General features: G+C 38.7%; 1 protein-coding gene across 1 annotated transcript in view; it reads left to right on the top strand.

Moving 5' to 3' along the window:
- TXNRD2 (thioredoxin reductase 2) overlaps positions 1 to 17,400 on the top strand; it is a 114,926-nt gene that overhangs the window by 53,998 nt on the left and 43,528 nt on the right. The window contains exon 9 of the mRNA XM_063454426.1: positions 17,200 to 17,219. Within this exon, the coding sequence (XP_063310496.1) occupies positions 17,200 to 17,219 (20 nt within the window). The remainder of the gene's footprint in view (positions 1 to 17,199; positions 17,220 to 17,400) is intronic.

The following is a 17,400-nucleotide window of genomic DNA, read 5'->3' on the forward strand; positions in this document are numbered from 1 at the left end:
CACGATGACCCACAGATGCATCGCCGACCCACAACCACTGCCACACCAAGAGGCTCACTGACAGGTGGATAGACAAATAAGCTGCGGCAAGAACACAGCAGAGAACTCACCCAGCGCCTTAGCGACTGGCAGCGGACCTGACACCCAGGCACAACAACTCTGCAGCAGAGGCTGAAGGGGTTATCCCTCACTCATCTCTAGTGGGACTCCTAACTACTGAGACTGTATTGCCTCCAGCAATCTCACTTTTGGGGACTCTGTACCATTATCACCTGGGTGATCTGTTCTACTAGGTGGTATAGTATGTCTCAGCTTGCTCACAGGTCACCTTCTAAGCCAGAGTACTTCTATTGTCAATTCTATTCAGCCTGTCCAGAGTTACCAGCCATCTACTAACTTGTTAAAAGCATGACAATTTTTATTTTGTTCTCTTATCGCATACAGTGCATATTTTGACTAGGCATACTCCACGCATCTTATTAATATGACGCAAATAATGTACGACTTAACATAAACTGACATACTCAGCATCAGCATGTGAATCAGTTAGAAATGAAAAATGCTTAGTCTAACCTGTCTACCTTAACTATAAAATGTGCAGTATTGTTTAAAACAGCCATGACAATCTAAAATATGTATTCTTGTTTGTGCTGCCGTGGCACACCATGCATGTTTGTAATTCCCTGCACGCTATAAATAAAGAATTAAAAAAAAAAAAATGTCTCCAGGTGATACAAATAGCAAAATTGCCAATAGTATCTATGGAGGAGATTAAATTAGCAGCATATCACTCAGTCGGTGTCTAGTTAAAAATGTTTGGATACAGCCAAACATGTATAAGGTGCCCAGATAAAGTAATTCAATACCCTGTCCATAGTGTCAAAGTGAGATTAGAGATAACCTGACGTGCATTTCAGTGCATAGAAGTGTGCACCTTCGTCAGAGGCAAAAGCCTCCCACCTGTAGATAGAGTGTTTGATGTCCACCCAGCGTTTCTTGATGGGTGTAAGGTGCCACTGCTGAATTTGTGCGAGGTGGGCTGCTTGTATGTATTTCATGAAGTTCTGTTGTCCTAGGCCACCAGATTTTTAGGGGACATACAGTATGTCTTTTCGTTTGTTTGTTTTTTTAAACACCTAACCTTGGCAAAAATATTGGGGGTTTAGTTACAGTACATGATCATACATTGCATAAGCCTGCAACAACGTCAACGTACCCCATTGTTGGCAGGTCCTACCATAGCAACCTGATGTCTGCTCTTGAGATGAATCCACTTACTTGAATAATCCATCCTACTGGGACTCTCTGCAGTACAAGGTTAAATAGGGCCCTGGAATGAGGCACCTGTGACTGGGAGGTGTGGGAAAACTGGGGATTTGGCCTGGACTCCCAAATATAAATATATGAAACCAAGAGGGCTTCACTCACCTGAACATGTATAAGTTATAATGGTGCAGCTGGGGACATTAACGTTGGGGCAGGCCTATGCATTGTATGATCATATAATGTTACTAAACCCCCGTTATTTTAGCCATGTTTCTGGCCCTGTAAGAAATCTCTCAAACCTAATCTTTATGAACACCTAGTCTCCAGGATAATTAGTCTCTTTACACAAGTCTGCCCCCACTCTTCTCACATAACTAGTATTTTCATATTTTGTGTTCTTCTCTCTATTTCACTCCGCACCTTTCCCACATAGATATAGATATATATGAATATAATATAGCTTTACTGGGGGCGGGGCCGGGCGGCCATGCCAGCAGGCTGCAAGTTACGATGGCTCCAGGGGAACTCAACTAAAAATGGGTAGAAACCCACCACATCCTGCTTGGAACCCCCTGGAGGGGCATGTTAAAACTGAGGCCTAATCGGGAGGGGAGTGGGGCGGACGGCCGCTGCCTCGCTTCACGCACCGGCAACTACTAAGAATCAGGGGCTCCCGGCCCCGTTTACCCCCCCTCTGGGCCGGCGGGGGTTATCCCGGCCCCCCACCGGGCAGGCAACATCTTAGCAGCCCCTCTGAGAGACTCACCGCCGTCAGCTACTATGCGGCCTACACAAAATGGCCTCTGCACCCAACCTATAGCTCGCTGGAGAAGGCGCGCTGAGAGAGAGATCCCACAACACACGACAGGAGCTACGACCACCCATGGCTTATTGCTGCAACCATGTCGGGACAACGGGGACCCGCGGTCCTGCTGACTACTCACACAGCAAGCAGACCTACTAGGCGGCAGCGGACCCAGCGCCTACCTTACATGGGCACGCCTCACAAGAGCTCCTTATATCCAAAACCGCAGACCGACATTGGAGCATCATGCCAGCACTCACCTACCGGCTAGGTTACAGGGACACTTGGACCGGCAGTGGGTCCCAGGGTCGCAACGGACTCAGTGGAGCCCTAAGAGAACTATCCTTGTGCCGGAGTATTGAATGCTGACCGACACCATGCCTGATCACAACTGATATCCCAACTGGCTGCCTTAACAACTGAAGCTCTGGCGGTGGCTACCACCACACGGACATGTCTGCTCCTAATACCACAACTGAGGTGGCAGCACACGAGGATCTGAACAGCATGATTGGAGCGGACGATAACCTAGCTTGCCACAACCTGCCTGGTGGCACACTCTTTACTCACTTGAGTATTCATCTAAACATAAGTTGTCGTTTTCTATAAGCATCTGTTTAGCCATTTGTACTATGTTCACCCGCCTAATTCTTCTCTTAATGTAACGTTTTGCAATGAACGGGGACAGCACACGAAACTAGCAATTGGCTTAAACGCGATTGGCAGTGTAATCACTGGTTGCTTATAAGCGAGATCACATTTAGCATTATATTACTTTAAATACTTGATTCAGTTAAGCTTGCTAATTTACTATTTTATTATATGTCAGTAGGCCAATCTGTATGTACACCTGCATTTGTAATCTTCCCTGACACATCAGACTAAAGCATAGCAAAGCATACATTAACATACAATCTACTTATAAGCGAGGATATGCAATAGAAACGTTCACCTTAAACTACTGTTACCAAGCGGCGATGTAACTTACTATAACTAATGCGAAAAACCTACGTGTACCTAGCCTGACTTATTAACATAAAAATGTGTATGTTCCATCTAAATGCTATATAACAGTTGACAAATCTGTATGTTCACTATGTTGGAATATGCTGTTGTGGCATTGTTGACAAACGGTTGTTATTCATGCACAGCAAAAATAAAGAATTAAAAAAAAAATATATATTTAGCTTTACTAGTTTAAATTAGATACAGGTATTGATTCTGGCACTTCCTTTTGTGTTCTTTTTTCTCACTTTGTCCTAAATTGAAAGCTTGTTTGAGCAGGGTGTTATTGACCTCTTGTTTTTGTTTAGTTTAATCTATTAGTAATTTTTCAACCTTGGGTGGCATTGATAGACTGAGAGCAGCGAGGGACATTAGGCTAGTGCTTTCAGAATATCAAATACTGTCCAAGGTTAGATGCAATTTCCACATGATCAGTGCAGCAGCAGAGGAGGGAGTGCAAGCTTTGAATGGGTAGAGCCCTGTTTTGCTGTTGTTGTTTTTAATTTCTTTTTCAGGTATTTTTATTCAAGGGTTGCAAAGATACTAAATAAAAGAATTATAAAGTCATACATAAATATGAAATGAAAAATGTCATAGCTACCGTAAATTTAACACATGGCAGACAGCTCTATGCAATAAAGACAATATATCAAAGTGCATAACGTTACAATTTCTTCCAAACAATATACTAAATCAGAATTAAGTGAGCAGTAAATACAGGCTTATACATAAATATTTACTTTAACGCATGGATTAAGCTATATGCATCAATTAATAACTAAAAATACACACACATACAAGGTCTTACAAAGCTAAGGGAGGCTACTAACCAAGGAATGAAGAAAATAGTAAGATTAAATATGTAAGATAGCTTTTTAACCAAACCAAAAGGGGCTAACAGAAAATGGAAGGGAGTAGTGTCCTTAAAGTTATAGCATTATAACCACTACATATGGTGCTTGGAAAAGGCCCTTTAAAGGGGAACCATCATGAAATTACACCGTTAAAGTGACTCTACGTGCTAAAAATGACCATTACCTGTGTGTTTTATGTTCATTTATTACTTTTACATCACTACTTTGCCATTACATAAATGGTTTTGGGAAATGTAAAACATGCAAAAACATTTTTCTCTGTGCCTTTGCAGACTAGCAGCTTCTCAGCTGCTAGTCTGTAGTTTCCTCTTCAGATCTCAAACAATGCCTGTTTTGTGTACAATAAGAGTGAAGCAATGATTCTCTTTGAGAGTCCATTTATTAGTATGGACCAATGACAGACCTATAGCCATAAACACAAACCGCTTCTGTAAACTGAATTCTTGCTGGATTAGAGGGCATAATCTTGACTCCCCATTACATCAAACTTTACATAAATTTCAAACAAAATACTACATTTTCTTTCTTTTTCTAGAAATGTTTACAATGATTCTCATGATATGCCTTTAGCATATATCACCACAGCCCAGGGATAATATATAATAGCTGTGAATAGGCAAACTTTTAAACAAGTTTAACACACAGAGCGCAAAAGGGTTAGCTGGTTTCCAGGTTTACCTCTGATTACATGCATTTCCAGATGGGGGCCAAACCACAAGATCACATTACAATCATTGCATTACTCCACAGAGCTCCAAACTAGACTCCTACAGGAGATAGTCTCTCTATATCCGACCTACTTCACTGCACTGGTTTACAAAATCTTGTATATTACACAGAGTGGACACAGTGCAAGGACTGGATTGTACCCATGTTCACTCTTTAAAGAAAGACAGGTAACAGGCAGGAAATCCATGGAATGAAATACACCAGCGAAAGGATGTAGCCATTAAAAAGTAAATGCAGGATTTGGCAGGCACTTGCAGAATATAGAGAGTCCTCCCACCCCCTTTTTCTAAGATGTGAGCTTGAATCTAATGTTTTCTGTGTTCTCTGGAGCTGACGTACAGAAGATCTGAAAAAAGCATAATATAAAAATAAGACAGCCAGTAGTAGTAATTGGAGTTGTAATACTCACCAACCCTGCACTCTCCCTGCACGTCCTCTCCATAGCGGTTCAGTAACAGCTGTAGTTGACCCAATATATACCAAGAGGCAGACGCCAGTCCTGGAACATAGTGAGTAAAAGAGGACATGGCTAAGGTGGCAGGCTTATGCTGCAGAAAGCTTGTTTAAGAAAACTAAAAAGAATTGACAGATGATAAAAATACAGCATGTCTCGAGGCCAATACCTATCAAATGAGCAAAAGTTGTGCTGGTGCCTGTAGTGTATAAACACTTTAAAATGGGCTCTTTTTTCTTTTCATATATCTATATATATATATATCTTGATTTATTAGAGGCCAACGTTAAAGGGACACTATAGTCACCAAAACAACTTTAGCTTAATAAAGCAGTTTTGGTGTATAGATTATGCCCCTGCAGTTTCACTGCTCTATTCTTTGCAATTTAGGAATTCAATCACTTTGTTTATGAAGCTGTAGTCACACCTCCCTGCATGTGACTTGCACAGTCTTCCTAAACACTTCCTGTAAAGATAAATATCATGTTTAAACTTTATTTTCAGCTTATGTTTAATTTTAAATGCATCTCCTGCTCTGCTAACAGCCTTCTAGACCCTGTTTATAGCCTTCTGTGTGTAGTTAATGTTCAATTTGCAGAGTAGGAAATACAAACTTAAAGGGACACTATATAGCTCATTGAAATAGTCTGTGTGCACTGTTCCAGTCTCTTAACCATGCAATAGTAATTATTGCAGTTTTTAATAAAGAGGGTTAACGCCACCTCCAGTGGCTATCTACCATAAATCTGTTAAATTATGGGCATTGCTACTGTCAAGAATAGGGATGATGTGTGTGCCAAAAGATTCTACCCTGAAACATCAATGTAAACCAAGTTATAACAAATTTGGTTTATTCACTAAACAGCAATTTGAAAAGCTTACCAAAAATTTACCAAATTATCAGAAAAGTGATGGGTGTTGCAGTAAGTTATGGTTTAATGATCACATACAGCACACCTTATATAGCTCTATATCATCATTATAATATGCCAAATAGTATGTATTTCTAGTTTTTGGTAAAGCATGATGGGAGTAGGAGTCAGCCTTAAAAGCCATGTTCGCATGCAAGAACAATTCATGGCAAGTATTTGGCTCCGTTAATTTTCTCCGGTGATATTGTTTTAATGTACCGTACTTGCAAAAAACATTGCGAGTTCATTTTGTGGAAATATTATTGAGTGTCATAGATTCTGCCAAGCAACCTGATTTCTATTCTGTAACAAGGACACTCAATATTTTAATGAGATGAACTTTCAGTGCTTTTTCAAGTATATTAAGTTAAAATATAAAAAAAATAGTTTTAGGAAAAAAACTGTTTTTGGTTGTAATAATTTCTACTCAACTAGTGCTAAAAACTGCCACGAAATAACAAACAAAAAAAATAATTGTTACAATCTCTTATGTCCACATTTTCAATTCATTTTTTTTTAGTTACAGGACAGATATTTCAGGGAGTGAATTTTGGTTTGAAAGGTAAACCTTTGCAGCATTTGGTGTGCCGAGGCTATAACTTTAATTGCTTTCACATAATTCCTAACTGCCACTCAATGAGACCCATAGATTATTTTAAAGCGTTTTGACACTTTTTATTTAATTATTTGATCACCAAACTCTGCCGAAGTTGCTGCTATATTTAATCTTTTTATTTCTCCCTCCACCCTCCCTACTTTTCATTATTGTGGGAAATGTCACATACCTTTTTTGTTACTGCTAACACACCCAAGATTTATATATTGCTATTGCCCCAGTACAGCAATACACCTCATATAGACATCTTCAAAAGTATAACCAAAGTTCATTGATTTACTGGGCCCATGTCACATTTGGAACAGTATAGCCTCAAACTGCAGTTTACCCCCATCACAGCCTACAGTTACCAGGTATTTGGAGAACTTTTTGAATTAAATTTAGAGACGGGTACATTTGCTTGCTTCCCAGAGATGCTGTTTGGTGAAGTGACACTATATGTGTCAACATACTGTCCCAACCTCAAACTTTGATGCAAGCCTAACCATATCTAAACGTAACCCTAACTGTTACAGTACTAACACTAACAGTAAACTGATTAAAAGACTGGTCAACTGGATGAGTCGTTACTATGACAGCCAATCACAGTGATTGCATTGCCTTAGTTGACAGCTCCGACGAGTGATTAGTATGATTGGTTCCCAGGGCGATCAGGCTGGCTGGGGACAATCGGTTGTTGCTGACTGCCTTACTAGTGATGACCTGTTGCAACGACCCGTTGACAGCTGATCCTGGCGTGCTGAACAGCTGGGCAGCCGTTGTCAATCACGGCAAAAGATGGGTTTGACTGGCTGCCACAGTGGTCCTTGGTGAATGGCAGCCTTTTCATGCTATTACTGGATAGCATCCCGAGTAATACTTTCAGTAATAGAAAGTACATGCTGGGATCATGGCATATACCATCACTGCCTCAGTGATTGCTTACATTGGGAGACCTTCACGTCCCTATTTACATGATGCCTCTCTAGTGGCATCATGTAAAAAACTAGCCTGGTCTCACTGATAGCAAGGTTTGCTTTTTGACAGCAGTTTAAACATTAGGAATTGCAACCATGGCAATGCCATATATGTTGACCATCACCATCAAAGTCGTTAAATTGGTTGAAATGGGGATAAGAAACACGCACTCTTTTACAAACCCAGGTGCTTAGCTGGACCCAAGGTGGGCAAATCCTCAGTCAAGCAATAGGTACAAGTAAAAAATGGTTCAGGCACTCACAGTTGAATAGCAAGCAGATTTATTGGAGAAACACAGCAAAGTTTTTTTCTTTACCTTCGCTTTGTCAAGCTTGATGAAGACCTCTGCAGAGAACGCTTTTAAATTTCTCTCTACGCAGTTAATCAGATGTTCCTCTAGGTGGCACTGAAGTACAAAAAATATTCTGGACAATTTAATTCATAGTAATGTACCAATTGCATATAGGAATGTTAAGACAATGTTTAATGAAGGTATGTTAAATGTAACTTTATATGGCCAGCATAAAACGTTTTAACATACAAACTATGAAAAAAGTGAAAGAAGATATTTTTTTTGATTACCAGATATCAAGAAATACTATTTATTGTTAACACTTTTGATTTGTTTTGTAATTCTATTTATAGCATGTATGTAATGTCATGAACTGACTTTTACATAAAATAAGATTTGCTACTTATACAGAGGTTGATAGATTTTCAGTATATTTTCATTTGGCACTTGGCTGCCACCTAGAGGGTGAGAGTAAGATCATCTTTAATACTTCATGTTTTATTCTAGAACTGTTTTAGGCTAGAGTGCCTTTGCCTTTTTTATGTATATGCACAACATACAGATTAATCAATGCTGATTTAAATCAAAGCAAATGCTATTGACGTTGCACAAAATGTCGATGCCTCATTTTATAATCCTAACACAAAATAGTGTTAGCGTGCTATGATGGTAAATCTAACATAACTGACCCACTACACATGTACATGTAATTGCACTGCGCAACTCAATAGGCAAAATAATTCAAATATTCAAATACAAAAAAAAGAAAGAGAGAGCAATAAAAAAAATATATATATATTTAGCCAGATGTCAGAAATTCATAATTAGATGGCCAATCCCTGGCAGGAGACCACTCACATGAGACAGGGTGAGTTGGTGCATCTGTTCGCTGAAACGCTTCCAAAGTCTTGTACAGATGTTGTCAAATGCCCCAAGAATGGCTTCTTCCGACCTCAGAAGTGTCTACTCCACTATTAGCGGTGTGGTTGCTTGAGCAGTGGCCTTCTTGGATCGTGTAAGTTGGCTCTGACCTTCAAAAAAAATGAGTGCCCAGAGATCGGATAAGCATGAAAAAACTTCCTTGGCGGTCACTAGGATAACCCAAAGGGATCCAAAGGGTTCATGTCAGCCCGCAAAGACTATAAACTAGAACTCCACAACGACAGCAATATTTTATATGGTGAATGGTAGATAATAAATACGTTTAACTTAATGGAGCACTCCAATAACCAAAAAATATAAATATATCCAGTTAGATGGATCCTTTTTGTATTTAGAATATTGGAGCAGAGGAAAGGGCTAAACATTAAGTTAAGTCCCCTTTGATTCCAGCTCAGGGAGAAGTCTCCTCTGCTGCTCCAGTCTGTCTCCTACAAAGTCATCATTAATGATGATGCTTCTCATAGAGTAGTATTGAGATACAGGGGCTTGATCCACCAATGCCTCTCTATGAGAAGCACTCACATTTCGCTTGAAATCAGCTCTTCTGTCAAATAAGAAAGAGAGAATTTGTAGTTGATGCATGAAGCAGATCAGCAAGATTAAGTGCTTTATGAACTGGAGAATCTATTTAAGAAAAATATATTTCCTAGAACTATAATGTCATAATAGTGGCGGAATTTAGCACACATAAAGAATGATGGTTTGAGATGGACGTTCTTAGCATATAGCCATGCTAAAAATTCTTATTTAATGTGTTTTATAGGAAATTTTAGAAATCTGAAATAGTAAGAGTGCTTTTCTCAGCTACATTTTTTCCGATAAACATACACTTTTATTTATATAGCTCTAGCGGGAGTACTCTGCGGGTTGCATTACAGGAGAAGACTAATACGTGCAGTAGCCTTACAAACATTATAAAGGGTACAAATAGTAGGAATGGAGTTGTCTCTCTGAAATGGGTGCATATAGAGACTATTACACACTATGAAAAAACATTGAAAATCTCACAGGCATTGTGAAAGTATTGCTACTTATAAAGAGACTTGCATGTCAAAGGCATATAGTTAAAAAAAAAAAAAACCCACACACATAACATTGCTTTTAATCGGGTAAAAAAGGGATGTAGGTCTTACATGTGGGGAGACTTTTTTACCACTTTAAATTTAAGCTGTTTAAACCTTTAAGTGTTTGAAACTGGCTCTTTTTTTTAAATTCCAAAGCCATCCCAACATTTTGTGAGAGCCCTTGTTTTGCTAAAGTAGTTTAAGTATATTGCTGAAAGCAGCAGGTTCTGAGTGTAAGCTCTTTGAAGCGAGTTTAATTGTTTCTTGAAACCCGCGAGCAGTTTGATTCTTATTTCCCCCATTGCATGTAATCAATCCGCTCTATACCTTTTGCATCTCACTGCTAGACTATTTACCATAGGTTTGGAGCCTATTGCTGTGCCTCCATCCTTTAAATGCCACATTTGTACTAAAGGCCACATTTAGATTTGTTTTTCTCTTCGTGTTTACAATATGTCAGACTCCTCAGAAATTCTCCTGGCATGATTAATGTGAGGAAGTTGCTTTAAAAAACTCAATCCTTCTAATACATATCAGCCAAAATGCTGCTTTTGTCCACTTACTGTTAATGCAAGTCGTAACAGTGTAATATAGGAGTCTAATGTTTACATGTTGCATTCCTGAGCCTTAGTCAAAATAAGCCTTGAGGGGCTACTGTAGCATTTCTGTACATTATCAGCCTCTATTTCAACAGCTGGGAGAGAGCTGCTCAGATGGAGTAGTTTTGAAACCTGACTCAATGATTTCAGAAATAGATACATGTGTGTGCTCATTGTGGCTGTATGGCAATGTGCACTCAGCACTTCACTCCACTCACAACTAAACTTAGATACTTCAGAAACTGATACTTTTTGCTTAAATAAATAAATAAATAAAAGGCCAAGAACTGTTATACTTCCATGTCATTAAACGGAGTCACCAAACAGATTTTAGCATTTGAGTAATATCAGTTATAATTTGTGTGTAGCATGTTTAGCTAATATAGAGGTTGTACATTTATCGAAAGAGGAATTTTGAGATAAGAATAATTTGAAGACATGCTATGTACTTGGCATCAATTCTGAATTATTATTATTTCAAACTGTGTTAAAGTGGCAGAGTCCTTTTTCTCCTTCGGCTTCCCTTCCTTCCTCTCCCTCCTTCATGCCTCAGTGTCATAAAGGAATACTCCACCGCTCAAATACAAACAAATTAAAAAATCACTATTTAGCTGAAAAAATATGAATTTCTTTCATTGGGTGTATATCTAAAAACAGCTTGCAAAAGCTGCAGTTCTTTTGTCTGCAGCCTTTGCAAGCCATCCCCTTCTTCCCCAGCCCAGACTTCTTGTGGCTGTCCAATCACAGACTTCCCAATGCATCTCAATGAGAAGTTTCTGCAAGGCAGGTGCTTTGACCAATTCCCTGTCTCTTGAGTTTAGCTCCACTGAGCAAACCAAACCAGGAAGTAACAGAATCGGTTGTCTGCTTGAAAGCCTGTGGGATGTAACCAGGTTAATTTATAAAAGTGCCAATTTGTATTGAAGTATGCATTTTTGTAAAATGGAAAAAAAGAGGACACATTCTTCACACATAAAATACATCAGCAAGCTAAAATGTTGTAGAGGTTTTATTACCTCCCTTGCTTTTTTTTTGTTTGTGCTGGGTCTCAATATACGCGCAGGCAGCTTGTTCTCCTCTGCTCTTTGCCCTTCTCTTGTATTGTGTTTAATGATGGATTGTGGGTAACACCATTGATTTCCTGCTGAAACAGAACCTTGTTTTAAGCTCAGGTTTTGTCAAATTGACTGCTATACATGAGGAAAACTAGTCCCTACTTTTTATTATGTATTCTATGAAAATTAGATTTAAATATTGGGTGAAGTGTATTTTATCGACAAATCTGTTTTAATATATTCCACAGTATTCTCCTTTTCAGGGGATCAATACAGTACAGTATAAATGTAGCATTTACTGTGGTTACTTGTCTGTATGTATTATATTATTAAAGGGTTACTCCAAACTTTGAGCTTTACACCCCCTCCCCCCTTTACTGTTCACAGATAAAACCTTTGTTGCTCTTGAGAATAACATAAGTACAGTGTTTCTTATTTCCTACAAAATTATAGGATGTAGGTACTTTTTTTTTTTTTTTTATACTGTGAAAGGCTATACCATTCATTCAAAATCTAATGCTTTTTCTGAGAGCATTTTCCAAAAGAACCATTGAAATCAAGTAAAACCATTGCAAATATATTTGCTTTCTAATCAAGAAATGTTCTATCAACAGTTTCTAAAAAAGGTGGATAAAACAAGTCACTGACTGCACAGTTCTTTGCTTCTAAGATATGCAAATCCAGGTCTGATCCCATGAGCCATTCTGAGATCTAAACTAAGTCTGACTATACAATAGCTGGGCAGTTGTAATCTATAGCTGTCTGCATGAGCTTCACTTGTTGCACTCCAGACAGTTACCCCAGGCACAAACCTGTCACCTGCACCTCACGCGGAATCTGCCAACCAATTGCTGGCCCCAGCGGCTTCGCCGGCATCATATACAGAGCTCTAATACTTGTTTTGTTAAAAAGGTATTATATTATTAGTACCAACAAGGATTATTAGTGACGTTCCTATCAAACATTCTAGCATCATGCTGATACCTCCCAAAGGCTCAGCGATCTCGTATAACAAGGCCACCCACATCTCATGCCCCTGGTGGCTGATACAACCTCAATACTCATCACAAAAAAAAAACATCCACTTTTCACTGTTAATACAGGGTGAATAAAGAGTGAAAGCTTTCCACAACCTTTAAGACAATAAATAAATATGGTTCAGGCACAAACATAAAAGCAAGTCGTGTCACTATGTACCAAAACCCAAAAGCGGCAACCAATAATAATGTGACACAAAAACGTAACATAAAAGAAATCCACAATTGCTGTGCAAAAAAATACAATACCAATCACTTCCTATATCCGCTTAATTAAACCTTAAAATAAATGATGTTTTATACATAGTGCAGATCAACCAATAGGAAAACATCATGTAATAAAACACAATCACCAAGGAATAACACTCACAAAGAAAGAGTGGTTTATAGTGCCACTCCACACTGTTGTGCCTGGGAATGATCAAATCTGTGGAGAGTGTTGGATCATCCTTATTTTGCCCATCTTTTATTAAACATCTAAGGCAATTTTATTTTTATTGTATTTTTTTTTATTTTATTATTTTTTGATATTTTAATAGACTATCGATTTTAGTTCTAATAACTGAAGTCGTTAGGGTTTTAAACTCTTCTGTGCTTTCCTCTTACTTTTAATAGTTTAAACAATCTTCTCCATTAAACTCAAAGGTTTTCTTGTTTTTTAATCACATGATGTATTGCATGTATAATGGTTTTTATCTATCATGTTTGTTACTGCCCAATTTTGTGAACTTTTTTTATATTAAAGGAACTATAGTGCCAGAAAAACAAACCCGTTTTCCTGGCATTATAGGCTCTTGGAGAGCCCCCTTCCCTCGGGGCTCGCCTCCCTCAACGTCGTCCCCCAACATCAGCTCCCGAGTGGAGTCGCACTAAAACCTGCCCATAGGAAAGCATTTCTCAGTGCTTTCCTATGGAAATCTTATTTGACGCTGGACTCCCTGAGGAAGTCCAGCATCAGATAAGTGCGATTTACTCAGTGTAAATCGCGGAAGCGGCCTCTAGTGGCTGTCAGGGAGACAGCCACTAGAGGCTGTATTAACCCTGCAGTGTAAACATAGCAGTTTCTATGAAACTGCTATGTTTTCAGCTGCAGGGTTAAGCCTAGGGGGACCTGGCACCCAGACCACTTCATGAGCTGAAGTGGTCTGGGTGCCTATAGTGGTTCTTTAAGTCTCTATGTACAGAACTATGCAGGAGATGCATAATTTCTACAAAGTTGTTGGTAAGGACTCTAAGAACGGAACTATCTGTGTGCGCCAATTATGGAGACGGATGGAAATTTTAATGTTGTGTGTGTGTGTGTATATAATATATATATTTAAATGGGGCGAAATTCGGTGTGTGTGTGTGGTATGTCCAGACATTGATGCGTTGGAGTAAGGCAGAAGCGGAGGGAGTTCAACAATTACTCTGGAATTGAGTTTTATTACATGATTTTGGTCTGCGTAATGGTTGATTTGCACTGGGTATATATAATTTATTATTGAGTTTATTTTAGAGGATATCTGTGCAGTAAGTTGTACTGTATTATTCTTTTTTTGTGTACCAATTGTGGATTTCATTTCTATTTCCAGACCCTTTAAACACTAACGTTTAACAGCTGGGAGGGGTAGGTTTATAGCTGTGCTAACATGTTGCTCAGAGTTAAACATGTGTTTTAAGATTTTTTTTGGGAGAGCGAGTATTTCTGCAAGAGCAACAATTAAAATGATAGGCAGCGTGCAAACACTTCATACCTCTCATGTTAAATGGAAACACTTACCTTTGTCAGAAACTTGGAAGAGTATTTTGCTAGTGTTACTTGTAGACTTTAATTCCTGCAAATCCTATGCTCATTTCATTCCAGTGTTTGCACGATTGCCTTTTTTTCTGCCCAGCAAATAATATTATGACGGGCAAAAAAAAACATGGCATGGCCAGATAGGTTAAAATGAAATGTAAAACAATTCTGTTGTATACAAAAATGATGCTATAATGAAAACTTTTAAGTGATAGGATAGTTATATTTGTTTTACTCACCCAATCTATCCTCAGATATTTTGTTTGTCAGTTTGTATTCCTATAGACATTATGAAACTTTAAACATGAATAAATGTTTTCTCTCTAATGAGCTAATGTGCCCTCAGACACTGATTTGCTAATACAATTTCCCTTCTGATACAAAAAATATGATGAATGTTTCTTTAGTATATGCAAGCAAGTACAAAGGTACAATAACTTGCCCTATTTTAGTCTGTGCTCTGGTTTGGCTATATTTAAAGTTAACACGTCACCTACTCAGCTCTTGGCATTGTTACAGGAGCACTATATGGTCAGGAACACAAACCTGTATTCCTGACCCTATAGTGTAAAAACCACCATCTAGCCACCCTGGTCCCCTCATTCCTCCCTAAAATAGTAAAATCTTACTTGTATTCAAGTCTGGAGCTGCAGGATTTTTTCCCTGTTTCCTGTAGACCTGCCCACTGACTGCTGACATCAGCAGAAGTGGTAGCCTGATCAATTCACAATGCTTCCCCATAGGATTTGCTAAGACTGACAGAGGCAGAGCCAGCATGATTCAAACACATCCCAGGCCAATCAGCATCTCCTCATAGAGATGAATTGAATCAATGAATCTCTATGAGGAAAATCCAGTGTCTGCATGCAGGGGGAGGAGACACTGAATGTTTGGATGCATTTTAGGCAGCAATGACCCAGGAAGGATCTCTAACAGCCATCTGAGGAGTGGCCAGTGAAGTTATCACTAGGCTGTAATGTAAACACTGCATTTTCTCTGAAAGACAGTGTTTACAGCAAAAAGCCCAAAGGTAATGATTCTACTCACCAGAACAAATGCAATAAGCTGTAGTTGTTCTGGTGACTATAGTGTCGCTTCTGTTGACAAAGTCAAAAGGGAAGAATTGCTAAAGTATAAAATTAAGAACACAAATTCAAACAAATATGCGATTCCATTTATATGCCAATTTTCAGGCAACCAAAATGGACAAGTTAGGAACATCCAAAAAAAAAAAAACATTGGCATCTACTTTTAGATGATCCTACTCTCAGGGACATCCTACCTGACCAACCTAAAATTATACATAGGGGCTTACCAAATTTGAAACAATTTTTAACAGACAATCCAATCTTAAAAAAGAAAGAATCAGATTCTAACTTTTTAACCCAATTTACAGTTTTTTTTGGGGTGTGGAAGGTGCCGGGCCTGCCAATTAACACACTCGACAAAGTGCCATATTCGCGAGTTTGTTGTGAATGGCAAGACCCATAAGATCAAGGAGTTTATTACGTGCAGGACAAAAGATGTGATATACATATGTGCGTCGGCCGAAATATATGTAAATTAGGACTTTTTCCTGCAACCAATAGACTGTGGAGGGTGGACTGTACTGCCCTTAAATCTTTCCCATTAGGAAGATGACTGATACGTACCTAACGTCTTGACGAAGCCGACTGGCAAAAACACGTTGACGTAATACGCATTGATGTCATCAGTGGGCGGCACTGTTAGTCCCGTGAACTTCAACTAGACTCTGCTCTAGTATATTGCTCCGGTCTATGGTGTAGCCAGTGGAGCGAACAAACGGAGGGGAAAGGATTAATATACTTCACCCATCTCCTGCATCATCTCCACAGATCTAACACCCATAAAGTTCTTGTGAGTAGCGGAGCAGTCCGCCCGCATATACTCACTCTCTGACATCTTGTAAGCAGCCTGCACATTCATTTTTGTATATTTATCTATTTTTAAATGTGACCTAAAAAAATTTTATTTGTACAATAAATCAGTTGTCATATATTAACTATATATACAGCCTTTATCACACAACTGTAAGCAATTTCTCAGACATATGGCACGATTACCTGGTATTTGTGCTTCTTGTTTTGCATGAGAATACTGGATTGTTCAAAGGCCACCTTCCAATGGTGGTATTTGCACTAATTTGTGTGTATAAGGGCTTATTGTTATCATCTATTTTGCGCTCCACTTATATATCTATTATCTATTCCCACTTATTTGTTGGGGTCATGGCCACTATGCACATGCTCATTTTAAATTGGGTATAGTTTGCATGCTACAATTTTGTAATACATGCACAAATTATCACTAGGTATCTGAATGACTTAATGCGAGACCATGGATTGGCTTTCTTGGGTCACAAAAACTACCAAAGAGACAACTTTGTTTTCCCCTCATCTTTTGTTTATCTTACATCCTCCTAATATTTGTTAAGGTCAACCTAAATGCTACTTGTGTGATTTCTCTGATGGCCATATTCATCGGGGTACAACTAGACCAAATAGTTTTCGTTAATTTGGAAAGAGAATAGATTCTGTGTGGAATCTGTCTTTGTAAATTGTCAGTCTTGCAGTTTTTATTGCCGATTCCTCCACCACATCAGGATCTTTTATGCCACAGAGTGCTCTCCGATTTTATGAGCTTGGAAGGCGTTCTGTTTACTATTTCCTCTCACAGAAGAGCAGATCACACCTCTAATCTTGTAATCACTCAATAATTAGGATATTATCGAGGTGTGGTACTTATGTGACAGCATGCAATAAAGAGCATTTTCTGTTTACTCTCTTGACAGATTGGTGGTTGGAGCCAGCTGTATCCTTTTGCACCAGTCCTGCGTTTCCTCACATTTGATTTATTTCATGTGTTTGTTGATTTCAGCTGTTGTGCCCTAATATCTGTTATGGAAACAAGCCTATTATCTTAAAAATAAGTGACTGTACAGCATAACATAGTGTGAGCTAAAAACATCTGAGGCATTTAAATATTTTAATTT

Source organism: Pelobates fuscus, chromosome 5 (assembly GCF_036172605.1).
Source record: "Pelobates fuscus isolate aPelFus1 chromosome 5, aPelFus1.pri, whole genome shotgun sequence".
Lineage (NCBI taxonomy): Eukaryota > Metazoa > Chordata > Amphibia > Anura > Pelobatidae > Pelobates > Pelobates fuscus.